General features: G+C 47.9%; 4 protein-coding genes across 4 annotated transcripts; all 4 read right to left on the reverse strand.

Annotated features, from left to right (window-relative positions):
* Positions 1 to 1,515: 1,515 nt before the first annotated feature.
* J7337_002400 (uncharacterized protein) lies at positions 1,516 to 3,091 on the reverse strand (the record flags this gene model as incomplete). Its single annotated transcript, XM_044820129.1, has 4 exons — positions 1,516 to 1,821; positions 1,877 to 2,323; positions 2,380 to 2,489; positions 3,022 to 3,091. 4 exons carry the CDS (start codon positions 3,089 to 3,091, stop codon positions 1,516 to 1,518), a joined length of 933 nt encoding a protein of 310 aa, XP_044684429.1.
* A 516-nt stretch (positions 3,092 to 3,607) lies between these two features.
* Positions 3,608 to 4,041, reverse strand: J7337_002401 (uncharacterized protein; the record flags this gene model as incomplete). Its single annotated transcript, XM_044820130.1, has 2 exons — positions 3,608 to 3,897; positions 3,948 to 4,041. 2 exons carry the CDS (start codon positions 4,039 to 4,041, stop codon positions 3,608 to 3,610), a joined length of 384 nt encoding a protein of 127 aa, XP_044684430.1.
* Positions 4,042 to 7,414: 3,373 nt separating this feature from the next.
* Positions 7,415 to 8,989, reverse strand: J7337_002402 (uncharacterized protein; the record flags this gene model as incomplete). Its single annotated transcript, XM_044820131.1, has 2 exons — positions 7,415 to 8,812; positions 8,861 to 8,989. The coding sequence occupies 2 exons, from the start codon at positions 8,987 to 8,989 to the stop codon at positions 7,415 to 7,417; spliced, it is 1,527 nt and encodes a 508-aa protein (XP_044684431.1).
* A 1,120-nt stretch (positions 8,990 to 10,109) lies between these two features.
* J7337_002403 (uncharacterized protein) lies at positions 10,110 to 12,533 on the reverse strand (the record flags this gene model as incomplete). The annotated part of the gene is made up of 4 exons (XM_044820132.1): positions 10,110 to 10,157; positions 10,216 to 10,604; positions 10,652 to 11,567; positions 11,685 to 12,533. 4 exons carry the CDS (start codon positions 12,531 to 12,533, stop codon positions 10,110 to 10,112), a joined length of 2,202 nt encoding a protein of 733 aa, XP_044684432.1.
* Positions 12,534 to 18,675: the final 6,142 nt, after the last annotated feature.

Consider the following 18,675-nt stretch of genomic DNA (forward strand, 5'->3'; position numbering starts at 1 on the left):
AATGCTATGTATTTATTCTTCTTTGTAGGAAAGCTATCTGTTTAATAACACACTCTCAAACTTACATCATGGAGCTCACCACCATCTGCCTTACCGTTCTTATCATAACTTTCCTTCTGATTGGAAACTCACCAATCCAGATGCCACAAGAGGCCTGGGGCTATACTCTTGCTACGGTATTCTTTGCCGTTATAGGAGGTAGATCGGCCATCATAACCACACGACCCCTGGCACTGACTATGATTAGGCGCATCATTCTTTGGCCAGATCATCCATACGGCCCTCCCAGAGCTTCATAGAACACATAACAACCCTGAGGACTACTTTGAGCATCTATCAAAGATCTTGCGTCAGGGCCAAGTCAAGTTCAGTGCACATGATCACCGCAAGTACGGCATCTGTTGTGACCAAGAGGGGCACTGTATATTTTGTCTCGATCTTCAGGATAGAGAAGATGAGGAAATGCTAGCCTTTCTGAGAATGTTGCACAGTGGATTTGACAGGAGAATGAAAAGAGTTCTTGCGAAAAAAAAAGAGGAGCGAAGAGTCGATTCTTAGGGGATATGGTAGAAAAGACAGCTAGATGTGTACCCTACAGAGATCAAAATGTCTACTCAACATAAAGATCGTTATATGAATGCAGACTAGTAGATGGTTTATTAATAGAGGTTAATTAAAACTGAACGAAATCATTGACTACGTACTTACGCAAAGCAATAACCTTGCTTCCTACCGACCTCGGCTCCATAATTCTCCTGGCATGCTTTCTCCAGGCGACAACTTAACTAAAAGTTTATAGATGCGATACCCGGATGCAATATGCATGGCTGGTCTTGGCTTCGCCGAGGTAAGCATCTTAAGATAAGGCAATGATGTCGGGGACAATGCGAGTTACTTATGCTACATAGCATAGGGGCATCGAGTTTCATCGGAGCCATGTAGGTCGATATCTCTGTTGCCCTGCACGGAAGCATACCGTTAGCCATATAGTCGAGCTTGGTTCTAGCATCTGTCCAGGTATCAAACTCACAAATAGTGCAATCACATTGACACTGCACAACTGGCTGGTCTTAGCTTCCAGAGGAAATACCATCTGTAATGACCCAGATCACCACGTGAAGGTGCCAGCCATCGATCTGGTGCCTCCACTTGGGTTGCGAAACCACAAGCTTCTCAGGCGTTCTCAAGGTCCCAATTCTGGGAAGAAGAAGGTTGGGTAGCTCGCGCCAAGAAAATAAGAAGGGTAGCTCACGCTAAAGAAGAAGGAGGGTGGTTCACGCCAAAGAAGTTGTAAGGTGAAGCGTGTCAGGCCTCAGACAGAGGAAGAAGGGTGGCTCGCGCCAAAGAAAGAAGAATGTTGAAGAAGTTGTGGCTCACACCAGAAGAAGAATTGCTGACTGGCGCGAAAGAAGCTGCTTAATGGTTTGAGGTGTTGACCAGCAGGAGGAGAAGACTGTCACTAAAGAAGAAATGATGATGGTAATGGTGATGATGATGGGCGCGGCCGAAGACAGCTTAACGCGATTCAGATGCAGAATCGCCATCATCCAGGCCCAGCTCGGTGCCCCCGAGCCTGGTCCCCTTATATTGGTTTTTGAAAGAGATCTCACGAAGCATCATCTTCAAGAGACCGCTTGAGTACGTCTTAGGCTTGGGACCCTTGCGTTTGCGTCTGGGAGACACAGGAGGTTTGGGAAAGATTTTGTCTTGAACATATGAATAATGGCTAAGATCCCCCAGAGCCTCGAAACGTTGGACTGGTTCACCAGTACGACTGGACTCAAGCATGTCTATGAGGTCAACACGGATTGGACGCATAACCTGATTTTATCGTAAGTCATCAGTTGGGATAGCTGGGGTCAAGTATTTTACTCACTGTGTATGCTTCGCTGAGAGAAGTTGGCTCAGGCAAGCCAATGGTTTTGAACATCTTCTGCCAGTTCAACAGGTTGCGCTCGTTCTCTCCAAAGACGTAGGTGAACTCTTGTACAAGAGCGATGAGGAAATTATGCCAGGGCTCAGTGGCCTCGGCATCAGACCAGCCGAAGTGATCGCACATGCGATAGAACTCGTCATAAAAGGGCTTGGTTCGCTGATGATCGAACCCTTTGAAGTTGGCGAAGAAGAGATCCACAGGGTGATCGCTAAATTCACGGCCGGGCAGTTCCCATGGCACGAAATGGAATTTGTCGCAGGATGCACCTCGGGGGCAATGCCCGTTATAGTGAAATTGACGGCACTCCTGCGTGAACTCACGTTGGCGCCTGGGAGCCTTGGGCTCTTCCTTGACTACAGGCGCAGACCGAAAGAAGTCGTCTTTAAGCTGGAGTACGTTGTCAATAATAGAATTTGGTAAGATGCTGATTTGTGATATCTTACCCAGCGAAATCGCATCAGCTCACGCTCAACCCGACTCTGCGGGATTTCACCCTCACCCTCACCCTCACAATTGGGCTTATTGTCGTCCTCTGGCGACAAGGAAGCGATACCTTTTTGTTGGTCATTCTATGACGTCGACATGTTGGATACTTCTAGTAGGTATGTTTTGTGTGTTGTGCTGTTGTGTTGTGTTAGAAAAGAAGAGGAGAGAAGGAGAGTCCAAGACGAGGATCAAAATAAGAAACAGGGCGGAGATTTAAGGCAGAGAAAGGTGCCTAAGGCAGGGCACGAGGTGTAACAGTGGCAGGCAGTGTGACGGTGATTCAGTGACAACTTAAGCGGGCAGGCAGTAAGGCAGCATCTACTAAGGTATTCTTCACAGTGGCACTGCATAACACGAAATGGCTAAGGTAAACGGGTGCAGAAGGACTCCAGCTGTCTACGATATGTTCACTTTTGAAGTGCACATGGCTGGGGTGAAAGAAGGATAGGGGTTGTTTCATGATGCACAGCCTTCAGATCAGCGCAATCAGCATAAAACATAAAGAATACTGGGACTCTATTCCCTAAGGGCAGAGCTAGGTAAGTATACAGAATACCTATATATATAAGAATACATAAAATTGAGAAGGTTGAGAAAACCGGAAGTGTCCAACTGATAGCCACCAGCGCGACCAACAACAACTACTTCTAGCAACAAACCTGAAATCATGAAAGGATATAAGAAAATCTGACTTACCGTAGTCTCTTGCTACAATTATAAAACTGGTGATTATACACCCAGTTTCCCTTAATGCTCGAGTATTCTGCAACACTGTCATCCTACAGTCTGCCTACAACACCAAGCATCCCAACTACTAATAGAACGAATCATAGAGGCCAAGTACTACACAAGCATTTACAACTCAATCAAGGTAAAGACCCCGGTAATCTTAGACATGGCGGTAGAGCCAGAATCGCTAGCCTTCGTTCCTGTGGTCCAAACAGGTAAAAGAAACGCACAGCAGTTTACTTATTCGGATTTGAGATGATAGTGTTAGAAAATAGGTTCGTGTATCTTTATTGGAGAGGAGAATCATCCACTGTCCTCTATCAAACTAACAGCCATCTAGAATGAAAAGATATCCAGGCCATTACCGAACTTTGTGCAGACAGTCGATCGAGGTAAGGTGTTTACAACCAATATCGTTCAGTGCCCAGACGTATACTTGTCCCCTAGTACGCCTCCTCAGTTTTTCTTCGACTTAGAAACCATTTCCTCAGTATCGTCTCCCTTGTGGATTCCATCGGTTTCTTCCTGATCTCCGTTTGCGCTGTGCTCATCACCCTGGCCCTTGAGCTTGCCCTTGAGCTTGGCAGCAAGACCACCAGCACCGACAACGACGGCTCCCGAGACCTGAACAATACCGTTGACAACAGCAAGGCCGGCGCCCCCAGCACCAGCACTCTGAAGAGTGGCGAAGGCGCTACCAGCTGCGACGCTGCCGATGCCGCTCTGGATACCAGCGGCAGCCGAGCCTAAGATATGAATTTGAGTGTAAATCAGATATAAGAGCAGCTAGACTAACCGGCAGCAATACCGCCAGCACCAAATCCAAGAATACCCAAGATGGGCGTAACGACAAGACCAGGGACTACAACTAGTACTGCTCCAGTCGCCATCATGGCTGTTGAGGATGCATTCTGAAGAAGTTGCATTTTCCGAGTGGGAGACTATATATCATGGTTAGCAGGCGTCCAGAGTCGATTGTGGTATCACTCACTCACAAGATAGAAAGAAGATAAGTAGTCTATAGTCCAAACTGTGTCGGTGTTGGGTTCTTCTGGCTCCTGGGGTGTTCGGGATGAGAAAAGAAAAAGAATCAGCGATGCAGGCTGTGGAGGGATAGTGTTATACCTAGACACAACCAGCTGGCAGGCAGCTGTACTGTTGGTTCATCGACCACCACCGAGTTTGGTAGCCCAATCCGCGGCCTACCGGGGGCTGTTCAAATAAAAGGCCAAGTGAATGCGGCCTCAGGTGAGTGAGATTCTTTGCAACCAACGCAAAGCAAGTAGTTCATGACGCTCTCTTATTGGTGGTATGTCCAACTCGAACAAGGAGCCCGGCTGACCCATCAGCTGGAACAAGTAACCACCGATTCAGCCTTTCAATACCTAGCATAACTTGGGAACAAACTGAAACATATTAACTAGGTACTTATCCCAAATCATGAACCAGGTCTCTAACGGTTTCGTGGTCTTGAAGAATAAACACCGCCTCGGTTGCAAGCCCTGTTCCTCTTGCTCAGCCAAGCATTCACTGACACTTATCAAGCTGTTTTAAAAGATTTTATTGCTAATTTGGTTAGATAATCTAGAGGCCTTTCATAGACATAAGATGAAGGTCCAGCGTCATATCATCAAGAAACACTGCAGAGGAGGGAGAGAGAAATCTATCATCCTTTCTCAACCGGCATAAGTGCCATTCTCAGTTCCTCTCGCTTGGCCAAAAGATGAGCACACGAAACGCCCAGACGCGTAAGTCGGTATGGCAGAAAACATATTGACTACATTTCCCAAGATCTCGACTCCGTAGCCACCCATGGCAGCACTCTAAAAGATTGCAAAGAGGCTTCTAGGTGCAACATTGCCTATCCAGCTCTGAGCCCAAGACGCGAACGATCCTTAGTAAGCCTAAGTCATCATAGTAAATTCTTCATTTGAGAGTATTTGCTAACCGAATAGCGGGCCGGTTGGCGTAAAACCAAAAGCCTGAAGGATGATAGTGAACCATGCCATTGTGAAAATGTTGAGTTAGTGGTCAAGAAGGAGTCAAACAATCTGACGTGAGGGACAACGAGGCGGTTGTGAGATTTGTCTTTTGAAGGCTCTGGCTAGTTTCTTGCTGTATGTGTTTGAGATGAAGGAGTTGTAAGTAAGAAGAGAGATTCAAGCTGGTGCTGGGGTTACGAAGGGGCTCATACCTCACTCAAGTCAGGCAGTGACGTTTACATTGGCACTATTACCTAGCTTGTTTGGCTAAAGGTGACTTATTTCAGTTGTTGTAGTCGTAGTTTTTTGTTTCTGTTTCTTTGTATGCCTAGGCAAGCGCCATACAAAGATCATGTTGAATTTGCACAAATCTAAGATGCATCAAGACTGCAGTCCTACCTCAATGCACCAAGAAACAAAACAAATCAGAGAAACAAACAGCAAGGTCCAAAACACTTTCAGTTTATCCAAATCCGCTCGAAGGTAGTCATTCACGTGTTGAAATTCAAAGTTAACAAAGATGTTTATAAACAGTATTCAACACCCCATATGTTACCAACAAAGAATGTCACAACAGATATCATATCAAAGATTTAAGGAGAGCAGCAGATAGAGTCAAGTATCTTATTTTCAGGGACTCGTTCGGGCACAATCCAAGCTAAAGACGAGATATCAATGACTTTCCAAGGGTCAAGGATATTAGTAACATAAGGAAGCCCAAATCTGATATGACGGTCTCATACTACCTATTCTTGGCATCTCAAACAGGGCATGAATACTTGACATTGCGAAAAATGAAGAAAGCCGGTTTCTCTAGGGGATGGCAAGTCCCATGCTGATCGCAGAAAATCACACAGTTACACACCATGGCAGCTCTAAGAAACCCGAAAAGGTCGCTTCCAAATAAACCATGGTTCACCGGACTCCCGGCCCAAGGCGAAAGTAAACCTAAGTGATATATGATTAGTAGATTCCGTAGTACAGGCCGCAAGTCTCTACTAACTTTTGAATACATCAGTGGTAATCAAGCCGGCAGAATACATGGCCTTCAGCAGAGACCAAATTTGCGCTGGAAGCGCCGGTATGTTGTCCATAGTCCAGACTCAGGGGATGACGGAACTTGGAATACGGGACGGTGGACGGTGTTATGGTAGAGATAATGTCTTGTGAATCAAGACTTGTTTCTGTTGCACAGATAGTGTTCTTGTGTGGATGATAGAAGATGAAGAAGAGAAGAGGGACAGGAGATGGTGGGAAGTCGAATAAGGGGCAAGTCAAGGCAACTTTCGAACAGGCACCTACTATAATACCTCACTACCTCACCTTGGTAGTGCATCTTGTTGTGATACCTTGCCGTCTGTTTGTTGCAAACAAATCTCAACATGTATGTAGTTACCCATGCCGTGTACTCCTTTCTTCTCACTTGCACTTCTTAATACACGGCAACAAACATGGTAACAAAGAACCAAACAACCCAATTTTCTATCCTGGGATTCTAAAGAGGCCACTGATGGACTTACAGCACTCTCTATGGCAGATCCATCTTGAGTGACGTTGAAGATAGATAAACCTATAGATGCTTTTGCTGACATTCCATCTCCTATGAGACAGGCAGCGCTGCAGTTATGCCTAGATATGTAATCCCTCTCTTCACTCATCATGTTACACAACATGCTTCATCCCGATGTGAATAGATGAATTTTACTTTGAATACCCATGGTCTAGGTATATGTTTGAAGAGAAGTTTCTCAAAGTCTTGGTACCAAAATATTGAGTACTCTCTCTTGTATACTCTTCTACATATAAACACAAATAATATCCTTGCGTTCAAGGGGCAGCAAGGCCGGCTTGTACATATGAGACACTTACTCCATGTAAGTTCATTGAGGAAGGCCAAATATATATTTGTCCTCGATCCTTCTTAGGTCTGCTTGTATAGTGGACATATTAGTATGATTTCTGAGCATGAAGCAATCTGGAATGAATGTAGGTAAGACACCGGCATCGTAACGTAGACAGCCATGCTGATAGTTTGTCCAGATATATACTTTACATCACAACCTTGGGCTACAGCTCCTGTTCCACATCTCGAAATCATCGAGATCACACCTCTTACACCCAAACCCTTTCATGTTTGTTCAGTTCTACTTCCTCATCCGCCCTGCATTTTGAAAGAGATAAATGGATTCCAAATCATTATTGTGAGAAGCTATATCTTTTGATCTATTCTAAGTATTTCACTCCCATACGCCATCTATATAAACTCATCGCAATCATAACTTTATCCCGCCAAAGCCTCATCTCGAGCCTTGATATCTTCCTTTTTACCCTTCTCCTCCTGTTTCTGTTCCTGCGCCTTGACTTTGTCCTTCTTGCTCATAGTCAAAGCTCCCTTCTTGAACGCCTCGTTGGGTAGAGGTCGAATAATCGGTTGAACCACCCACCAAGGTCTTCGGCACCGCCTTTGTGTGCCTATTGAGCTTTCAGTCTCGGGAGGGTCCTCCTCGCCCTCGGCCAGTGGTGTCTCCGCAACGCTCTCACCATTGGTGCGCTCGTACTCGATGAGGCCTTCTGCAACCTTGCGTTCCACCGCAGATAGAACGCGCTCATAGGCTTCCATGTCGCCTGCTCGGCTCTTGGCCAGCATATCTCGCACGTCGGTGTGCTTGGAGACAAAGTGTCGCAATAGATGGAAAAGATGAGGCTGCATGGCTGACATGTTGGGGCCCTGTTCTCCCTTCTTGCCTAAATCCTTTCTTCGCTTCTTAGACGGTGGCTCATCCTCAACTGTCTCGCTCTCGTTCATCCATTCAGTATCGTCACCAGGCATGAAGAGTGGTCGGCGCTCGATGTGCTTCTCTCCAAAAACGTGTTCATGGAGGATGTCCATATATCGTCTGAACACAGCATCAACTCTGTATCCCCCTTTTCCATCCTTTCCTCTCCAGTATTCTCGTCCCTCCTCTCCGACGGGTGGTGGCTTTGAGAAGATAGCTGGATCACTGAGGTTGCCCTCAGCACTCATCACACCATCAGCTCCTGTAGCTTCGAGGCACTTCTCGATATCTCCCTCTTGAAGGATGTTTCCATTCGCGAAGATGACTGTCTCCTTGGGCAGGCTATCTCTCAAAAATCGAATCATCTTCCACTCAGCCAGGCCTGTTAAATGTCCCTTCTGCTCCCTTCGTCGACCGTGGACAGTGAGGATGGATGCGCCAGCCTTGAGAACATTCTGCGCGTATGCCAGTGTCTCCTCCTTCGTGTCCAGAATCCGAATCTTGGCTGTCACGGGCACAGGCAGCTCCTTGTGCAAGATATTGATCAAGCGGAAGATAAGGTCCTGGTCTTCCTGGAGGAAAGCACCATACTTTCCCTTTCGCGCGATACCTTGAGGACATCCGAGGTTCAGGTCAACAGCATCGCAGTAAGGGGCGACTTGCTTGGCGGCAGAAAGGAGCGCTTCGGGGTCGTTGGCGCAGAACTGGACGAATAGCGGTCGGTCGATAGAAGGGTTTCCGTCAAGCCAGGGAGTTTCGCCGTCAGGTTTGAGTGATTGGAAGTGTGCCTTGCGATACTTCTCGTCCTGCGAAAAGAGTCGAGCGTGGAGCATGGGTGTATAGGCAAGAAGACTCTTTTGCTCAGAGGGTGAGATGAAACTTCGAGTCAACATGCGCCAGGCCTGAGTTGTCAGTCAATTCACACATGGCGAGTTCGAGCAATAACTTACAAATTCAGACTGATCTACCATCGGCGCAACAATGAACTTGGGGCTTCCAATAGACTCGTAGAAAGCTCGTCCTTGCAGCTTAGTAGGGCGCTCCCCCGCGCTGGTGGGGTTCTCCTCTGTGGTCGTCATTGTAGACATGCGCTGTGCGAAACAGATAAACCGGGGGCTTGGAACAGAAAGATGTAGATATCCCGGACTCTTCAAGAGCCAGGCTCGTCCTGTTAATCGATCCAGAGTGTTCAACGAGACGTGGCGCAAAGTGGTTAAGAGGGAGTGCTCACTAGCTTTGTATGACCACCAAAATAATTTTTTTCCCAATGTTTTACCTCCGAGTAGTGTTACGGCCCGGATGTGGGGGTGGGGGGTAGTTGTGGCTGAAGAGATCGCGGGGACCTTGAGGCTTAAGCCTTATTTCCGAGAGATCCAATGAGTGGGTAGAGAGTACAGAGTACATGTACATGTACATGTACCGTTTCATTCTTCTCATGTACCTCCAATAGTGGGTCCGCCACTTTAAAGGTGCCAAGCAACCACCTACACCACAAATCATGTACAGTACTGTGTCCTCAAAGTACACCATACCCTCCCCTTATCTATAAATTGATTCGATCCCCTGAATCAAAATGAAGATCGAACAAAATCTGAAGTGTACACGCAATCGAGATTAATGATCATGTTAAGCCCCTGATGCCTGGATCAAGAAAGCCAACTCGGAACAAACCTGAGCATGGCACTTATACGGATACTGATGAGCTCAAAACAAGGTAAAGTATTGTCTCAAACATTCACAGGGCAACGAAAAATGATCCGGCCAGGCAATTCAAACTTAATGATGTATCCATTCCATTGATTTTTTTGGGTTCATGTCGACAAGACTAACAAATGACGTTCTGTGAGTTAACGCGGTGTCCCCGTTTCGATGGTTACACTGCTGCAAGCCCAGAAATATGTATGTATGTATGTAATTTCCATTACGCTCCATTCCTCGTCGGTCCCAGATGAAAAGAAAAGAGAGATGAAGAAAAGCAAGATTAAAGAAATGTATGACTCTTTGGTCTAAATTCCACATGACATGTAGAGACTGGTTAGAGTGATCAACACCATTAACACCGTACAATGCTGTCCCAAACGCCCAAGCGGTTAATATGGTTGCTTGCAATACAAGATTCCGGCTTGATCTCCGGTATCAGTCAAGGAAACAAAACACTGCGCTAACAAGCTTCGCTCCTCGTGGTGGGCATTGCCATCATCAGAAAAAGTGCGTGTAAATCTTTGAGTTTTCGTGAACCTCCATTTCCTATAACCCGTTAGTAACTGCTGTGCCGTTGAGGTTGTTAATGTTCTATAAAACGTACCATCTTGAAGGTATTCAGCTCCTCCTTGATCTGCTGCGCAAGCATGGGAGTCAATCGGTTGCAGGTAGCAATCTCACCGCGACGATCGTACTCCTGACTAGGCCAAGTATCGTGGAAGACGATACGGGGCGAGAAAGTAGCGTTACGCTTGGTAGATCCGTGGGGGGTGTTTGGTGCGCTCTTGCTGTCCTGTCGTAGCCTCAAAGCGGACATGAAGTAGTCTTCGCTGCCAATAGCAATCGAGCCTGTTCGGCGATGGCCCTGAGACTCGTCGTTGGGAGTGCTAGGGGCACTGGAGTTAGGGGAATCGGTGACAGCAGGAACGCTGGGGAGGTCAAGGCCAGGAGAGGAATCAGCAGGGCGGATAGAAGGGCTGGCTGAGCCGGGGCCTACAGACTGTTAGCAGGAGAATTCGTACTAAAATCTTTAGACTTACGCTTCAAAATTCCCTTGCGGACGGCAGCAAGCACCTCCGCACGTTCCCTGTCGCCTCCAACAATACTCTTACGCGAATTCGAGTTGTCAGTTCCAGAGCTCCCAAGACGCTCAGCAATCTCAGCACCCAGATTGGTATCGATCGAATTGCGCTCGAGGTGGGGAAAGGTATCTGTCTGTCTGGGATCGGCCGACACGTTAACTCGTTGAGTCTCAGCCTCGACAGTGACCATCGATACAGCAGCTTGGCTAGCCTCGGGCTTCATAGGTCCATCAGCAGGAGCAACTCCAATCACTGACTTGGGTCGGAAAATTCCAACAAAAGATCGACCACCCTTCTTCATACCTCGGCCCATCTTTCGAATCATGATGGAAGCTGATGACGCTGTCGAGGAGATGGAGAGGTTATCGGTTGAGCCACCAAAGAATCGGCCACCATAGATACTGTGTCCGAGGCCTGCAGCCTCCTGCGCTTCCGCGATACGTGCTTGCTCGGCATCGTAGGCTTCATCGGCCGTTGGGTCCTTGTGGAGTTTGGAGGGTTCTGTCTTATCAGTTCCCTCACCCTCATCAGCATTGCGGAAATCGGCAGCGCTTCCAAACGAGAAAGCGCGTCGCAGTCTGGAGGTCTTGCTCTTGGATTTGCGTCCTTTATCCTTGATAGCAGCAAGCTGTTTAGCCGCAGGTGACTCTACTTTACCCGCACCTGACGCATTGGAAGATCTGTCTTCAGCGACCTCGCTAGCCATGGTAGCTGGTCTAGAGAGAGGTGAAGGGTTTGTAGTGCGTTTAATCGCATCGGAAGATGATCCTCGAGCTGGGATGTTGACCTTGGCGTGATCTTGCTTAGAAGTGACTTCGCTGTTTGCCTGGGAAGAGGGGTTTCCAGTGGGGGCAGACACATTACGGTTGGCAGACTGCAGAACATCCCTGTTAGCATTCAAGTTTTACCACCCATTGCTGATTGGATAGTGTTTCAAGGATCGTCAACTTACCGAGGATGGTCGAGAGTGGCTGCTGCGGCTGGAACTTACACTCTCAGAACTTCCGTTGCGCGAGTGTGCGGCGGCGTTAGTAACAACACGCAGTGTTTGAGAATTTCCGTCTGCTTTGCTCTTTTCAAGCGTAGCAGGCTTCGACAGGTCAGAATCGGCACGAAGACTTCGACGACGGGATCGGTTTGAATCATCCATGGGAGATTGAAGAAGTTGCATATCATCCATAGATGTGCCAGGCATAGCGTTATAGAAGCTGTTCGGTCTGTTTGGAATCGCCGAGCGGCTAGGATTGGGGCCATTATAGAGTTGAGTAGCAGTAGGCATTCCATTCACTGGGACAGCTGTGCTCTGAGAACGCCCGTGCTGGTTTTGTTGAGGAGTAAGTGACCGTCTATACCTGTCAGGTGCAGCTTTGCTTGAAGAAGTTGGAGAGGTTGGTTGTGTAGGGCCAGCGAGGAAAGCGGAATGAGGTCGAGGAGCGGGTACAATGTTTCGTCGCTGAGGAATGGCAGAGTCATCACGAGCACCCGTTTGGCCAACGCCCATGGCATTGTATTGCACGTTGGTAGCTGAGGAGCTAAACTGGCGACCGCCGTAGTTGGCGTTGTGGTTATAGTTCCGCGTCGGTTGACCTTGCGGTTGCCAAGATTGTGTGTGGTTCAGGGTCGGTGTGCTAGTGAAAGCGTATTGCTGGACAGGAGTCGAACTACCCCGGTAGCCAGTGGGAGAGGGAACAGCATATCTTGGGGCTTGAGCCGCTGCCGCATACTGAAGGCCAGCCTGGCCTTGGTTGTTGGGTATCATGCTTGTTGAAGAAGACGGTCGGGTCTGGAGCATTGTAACCGTTGCAGTTTGCTGGGGAAAGGTCTGAACCAGAGCAGCCATAGTTTGCGTTGACGTATAACAAGCAGTAAAGCAGCCGTCAACAAGCGTGACAACGAGAGTGCCTGTTGAATACCTTCGGTCTTGATTCGAAGGGATCGGACGAGGTCGGTTCGAGGTGCAGTATGTTTGCACTTAACAGAAGAGTAACTGGCCAAGATTCATGTTAGCACAGCTTCCACTAGATACGGCTTGCAAAGACCGAAGAAAGATTGAACAATCCGGATATCCCTTCTTGGGTCGCCTTCCTGCAGAGAGCCGGGAGAGATTTGCGTTACCACCTACCTACTTTTTTTTTCCTGTTATAATTTTATGACAAACGAAAGAAGATAAGGAGGCTGTGATTAAGGACGCCAGCGACCAGAAACAAAGGGAATTGATCGTGCTGAGGAAGCAGCTCACTATTACCGTGAGCAGACTTTGACTCTGCTACGAGACGAGATATGCTAATGGAGATTGGGGACAAGATCAAGAGTCGTGACAGACAGCTTGAATCTCGACCTAGTTGTAACGGAACATGAGAGGATCGTCGAGAGTTCGGGGCAATAGAACGGTGAAGTAGACGAGTGAGGCGAGGAAACAAAGTATTACGGAGTTCGCTCGCGAGATGAGGGCTATGATCGACAGGGCAGGCAAGATTTCCAGTGGTCGAGAATCGTCACAGGGGTCTGGAGAGAGCAGAAGCGAATGGCTAAGCAAATGCAACTGCGGATAGAATGCTACAAGTGTCGAGGTCTGAGGCCAAACGATCGATCACAGGAGACGATGGATGTAGAATGTGCAAGATCGAAAGATCGAGAGCGTTCCAAGGGTTCTGGGAGATTCGGGGCAAGCGACGGCCGAGAGAAAGGGGTACGGCAATCTGGAGAAAGTCGAGCCGGGGAGACGAGGGGCAGAGAAGGCCAAAATGGCGATGGATTGCGGTGATGGCGATAATGAGGAGGAGAATAGAAAGGAAAGGGAAGAAAAGACCTGAACAAGGAGAAAGAACGAGACGATGAGATGAGATGGTGAAGAAGTCAATCTGTTGTTCAGAAAGTGAGGTGAGGTGATTGAGAAACCTCAAGAGCCCAGGTGGGTACGTAACTCGTGTTATCCACACGCTAATAATGCATGGGATGGTCCTAGTCGGACTTGCAGAAAAGGGACCCCGTGGTGCAGAAGCTCACTATGTACAGTGGACTGCCAAAGTTTGTTTCTACAGGGCACAGACAGCAGTGAAGTCCCTATAATTTAGCGGTCCAAGACCCAAATTCCGGGTACACTCCCACCACGCGGCCCATCGTGGGAGTGATCTCGGACATGCAACCCTTTCGACATGAGCGTGACAGCAGTGTGGTTGCAATCTAACGCCTATTCAGAAAATAGCCTCGAACGAGGATTGATCGCTAGGAAGGAAGAGGCAAGTGACTGCCGCGATTCATCTGTCTCACTCAAACATCCATCGGCTCTTGGGTCTTGTTCAGCTTGATCACGACAATGATAACACAACCTCACGCGTTCAAAGACAACGTATCAGGCTGGTAACCGTTCCGTAGTCCTGGAGACACATAAAGTATTGTCAGCATGCAGGGGACAAGGGGCAAGACGTCGTAAGCCAATTCTCTCCGTCCGTCTGGTCTGGTCTGGTCTGGTTGCTGTTGGCATCTCGAGATGGTCGATATTCACACATGCCTCTCATGCACCCGCACTCGTCCTAAACACGAGGTGCTCGTGGAGCCATCCCAGGGATTCCCCAAGTGAAAATCCCACAACTCCCAGGAGACTTGAGCGGGTCTTGTCAATGCCAGAAGGGCCAGTACGTCCACCATTGGTCACCGCTGCACGGAGCTAGCAGGGAGCCTGGTTCGGTAGAGTGACCACGTCGAGAGTCTCTCATCTCTCACTCTGTTTCTGTTGTGCTTTCTAGGCTGTCGCGAAAGAGGCAGAGAGCATTGATCCAGGAACAAACTCCTGTCCGTGCTAGTTTGATGGCTTTTGCCTGTGCTCTCTTTGCTGCATTACCCAGTGACCAGCTGACGGGACCGGGAAGGGCTCAAACATTGGTGCTGTCTCTGTGCGAGGTTATATTGGTGCTTGAGATGAAGTCCCTGAATTTCTTTCCTTTCCGTCCCGTCGTCGCTTGTCGGCGGTCCTTTGTTTGTTGCCGTCTCAAACTAGAGAAGACCGAAACGGATTTCGGGGTCTTGAGAAGAAAAAAACCACCTCACAGCAGACAGCGACTACGGGATACATACTCAGGGGTCTGGACGTTTTTCGGCCGCTGCACAAAATACTTGCGTGTACAGTACAGTACAAGACATACATACACATCCATGAATTGAATCAAAGCAAGGGACATTCAGGGGATAAGCCTGGCTTAGTAACTGATCCACGTCGGACGTGCCAATCACCAATGAGCATCATAGACGTTGAGAGGATCAACATTGAGATACGATTGATTTTCACGCTTTAGCTCCTTTAGGGGTTCGCGCTTGTGTGTGTGTCTCGTCTGGAAAGGGTCATGGCTTTTCTCGGCTGTTTCTTTCAGGTTGTGACTTTTGAGCCGGACAATTGATAGCGGCTAACGTTAGATCAAGCCAAACAGTCTGGTATCGCTTGGCGTTGTGTTTAACCTAATCAACAGCTCTTGAAGCTATTCTGGCGATATTAACAAATGTGTAATCAATGTGACAATGACTCGCCGTTTCCAGGAAGGAAACAAATATCTCAATCTTCCAGTAAACAAGACTACCCAGTCGATATGTGTGTGAACCGACTCAGCTGCTGAATGAACTTCTTTTTAACTCGGCCAAGTTTCTGCAACTCAACTCTTATTGTCCGCGCTGCAAGATACGAAAACACCAATTACTCCTTAAGCCGCAGCCATTCTTTTCAAGTACCCGCAGTTCTGGGATTCCTCTGGCATATGATCGAGGCCGTTGGGCTCGATGTCGGCAGAGAGAAGCGTCTCATGGCTTGCAGTCTGCAGTAGCTTCTGCAGGATGCGTGGGATCTGACACCAAACATCCGATAAGTCCAACTGGTCCAGCCAGTACTTTTAACGGCCACAGCGGGACACTCAAAAAGAGCCCCCATGGGCCGAAGACGCGAGTCCAGTGGATCTCGAAGCAGAAAAAGAGGCCAATCTCATGCATGATGAAATCGTAGACGGGCCCTCAACTTCTGATAGGAGGGGATTTGACAAGACATGTTTTACAAGACGACACCATCTTCTATCACTTTGACCCTGAGAGACATTCCTATGCTTGACTCTTGCTGCCATGGAGTCTCTTTCAGCTCACCACAATTGCTGACCCTTACATATCATAGGTATTCTCCCCGGCCTTGGTTATCCTGTTTCTGTATTATCATAACAACAGCTCATCTAGCTCATGCATGGTACTGGAATTTTCCATGACAGCATGATATGGCACTCCAGTCTCCTCGCCTCTTCCAAGTCCACAAGAATAGTAGTTATCCGCGTATTTTTAGAATGGGTCCCCAGGTCGTCAATCGCGTACCCACTGAGGAACTTAATTGTGCGTGTATTTTTGCTTAATGGATGTGTATAGAATAGGTGCTAAACCAAGAAAGTCCCGTCAGAACTTGGAAAGATCAAGTTTCTAGCCTGTTCATCTTGGTGCAGAAAGGGAATGAATACCGAAGGCACAAAACTTTAACAGAGAAACTATTACTGACGAGAAACCTGATCATGGATGGTTTGCCCTCACCGACAAAACACCGTCATTTGCATACCAGTCTTTGTCTGACTCAATTTACGGGTCTGGGGTAGGTAGAGAATGACAATGGAGGAGATATCCTGGACATTTCCAGGGTTGAAACAAGCTTGCAGGCTGGGGTCTCAATCTACATTCTGAGACAGGCACATTAAATTCTGGCGATATTTTAGATTGCTTCATCATGCTCATTGCTGTATATTGAACTCTGCTATAGAAACTGCGCCTCATGGAGCAGAAGCAAGGCATGCTATCCAGATCTCCATTGACCAGAGATATAGAAAGAACTGAGATGAACTCAAATCTCGGCTCTGCAACAGGCCAAATGTGTGTTGTTGAGGTCTTGGCTGCCGAGGTTGGTGTACACATCCCATTACAGCACTGCTTCAAGCCTTACGAGCAGTTGCTTGTAAGGGAAACTGAGCGTGGTCCCTGAAGCAGAGTTCATACTATGTAAATATATTGCTCAGTTTGCCACTGTAACTTGTAGTTTCTTGCTCTGGCTGTCGCGGCTGATTACTTTTTTTTTTTTTTTTTAAATCAGCCTCAACTCAACTAACCATACAAGCAGACTCTCCCGCCTTTGCCGTTGAACAACCCTATGCCCCGTCTGGACCGACTAGATTCCAGGTTCGACCAACAATTTAGACAACTAGCTTGGCTATCGCATTAATCTAAAACTCATTAAAGTGCTCGTCTCCTCATTCGGCGTCTCTAGCTCGATATACGCAATCCAACACACACGCACAGGCTAATATGCGATCCGTCCTTCGGTACTCCAAAGAAAAAGCGAAACTGCTTGGGTAATGCAGATCAATCTCTCATCATCCACGATTTAATTACTGGGCGCATGTAACAGCGTCTCAGCTCATGGATGATGGGCCACAGCGGCCAACTGCGTTGAGGCTGGGGCCGTTCCCCTATGTTCAGATAGATTACACAGGGATATGAATTCATTTCAGTCCTCAGGACGAGTTGAATACCTTCCAGGGGTTCTCTGAAAACCTCCTAGCGTCGTTCCAACAGAGTAATTCCCGCAGCTAATTGCCGGAGAATACTGTGCATAGTCCACTGTCCCCATGGGCTGGTTACGCTGGTAGGCCGCCCGCAATTGTCTATTCTTCAATTTCGGTGAAGTTGTCCTAACTGAGCTTTCTGAGAGGGAGACCGAGGATATGTTACAGATACATCAAGTGATCGACATTGATAAGAGAGATTGATTGAATGCAACACCACCGAGCCTCGGGCCAGCTTGTAAAGTGGTCCTGGTGGAATTCGATCACAGTTTCTCCAGATCTTTGAACAAATCCATTCGTGACAGGCTGGATAGACTAGACCTCGATACTACATAATCCTCTCAAGGTAGCAGTACTGTGCGTGATCCGCGTTGTCAGATTTGCGAGAGGCGTGGTAGCTGTTCTGGGGCTGATTTCCATATGGAGGAATAGGTAGCGCTGAATCCCTTGTTGATTAACTTAAAACTCTACAATACTAGCACACACTGCCTCCGGAGAATACTTACTGTACATACATACATACATACATCCATCCATCCTTAATAACACGACATAGAAACCCCGCGAAGACAGATGGTCTCTAAAGGCCCGATCCGACAGCGCAAATCATCTCCCTTCCCCGCCTGCACGAGCATATTCATCACAATCCCCTCAACGTCGCCGGCCGCTTCGGGAAGTTAAACCGCTGGGGGTTCATGTCGATCTGATCCGACCCCGATAGCGGCACAGATGATTAGTTAAGAACCGGCGGTGAGCCCTTGATTAACCTTGTCATGGTTGGGGTTCCGAGAAGCACTGGATGCCGACTTTGCAGAACCAGGAAGGTCAAATGTGATACCCTCAAGCCGTCCTGCGGCAACTGCATCAAATATGGAGCAGAGTGTCCAGGTTATTCTCGTGGCCTGAAGTTTGTCGATGAGAAGCATCAGATTCGTCAACGCAGCAGACGACAGGGCAAAAGCCAAGAAGTGTCGACTACTGGTAGTTCCGCTTCCAGTACAACGGGCTCTGATATCGCTGCATTAGACTCAGAATCATGGTCTTTGGTAAGGCCCTCACCAACCCTGCTGAGGCTGGAATTGCCAAGAGGGCCACTGCTACTCAACATGATAGAGTCGTCCACTAACTACACTCGGTCCACTGATGTCTTTATACTCTTATCATGGTTGAATATTGATCGTCTAGGAAAGCGGGCTCTGCTCGACGGGGCTATCTGTTCTTTTGCTCTCCATCTGACTGGCAAAGCAAACTCCAATGCCGACCTGGTCGCCAAAAGCAGAACCATATATGGCTTGGCACTCAATGAGTTACAGGCCGCTCTGCAACACTCCACAGAGTGGAAGGCATCTGAGACCCTATGCGCTGCTATACTATTATGCTACTTCGAGGTATTCCTGCCACCAATATTTT

The sequence above is a fragment of the Fusarium musae genome, chromosome 2 (genome assembly GCF_019915245.1).
Source record: "Fusarium musae strain F31 chromosome 2, whole genome shotgun sequence".
Classification (NCBI taxonomy): domain Eukaryota; kingdom Fungi; phylum Ascomycota; class Sordariomycetes; order Hypocreales; family Nectriaceae; genus Fusarium; species Fusarium musae.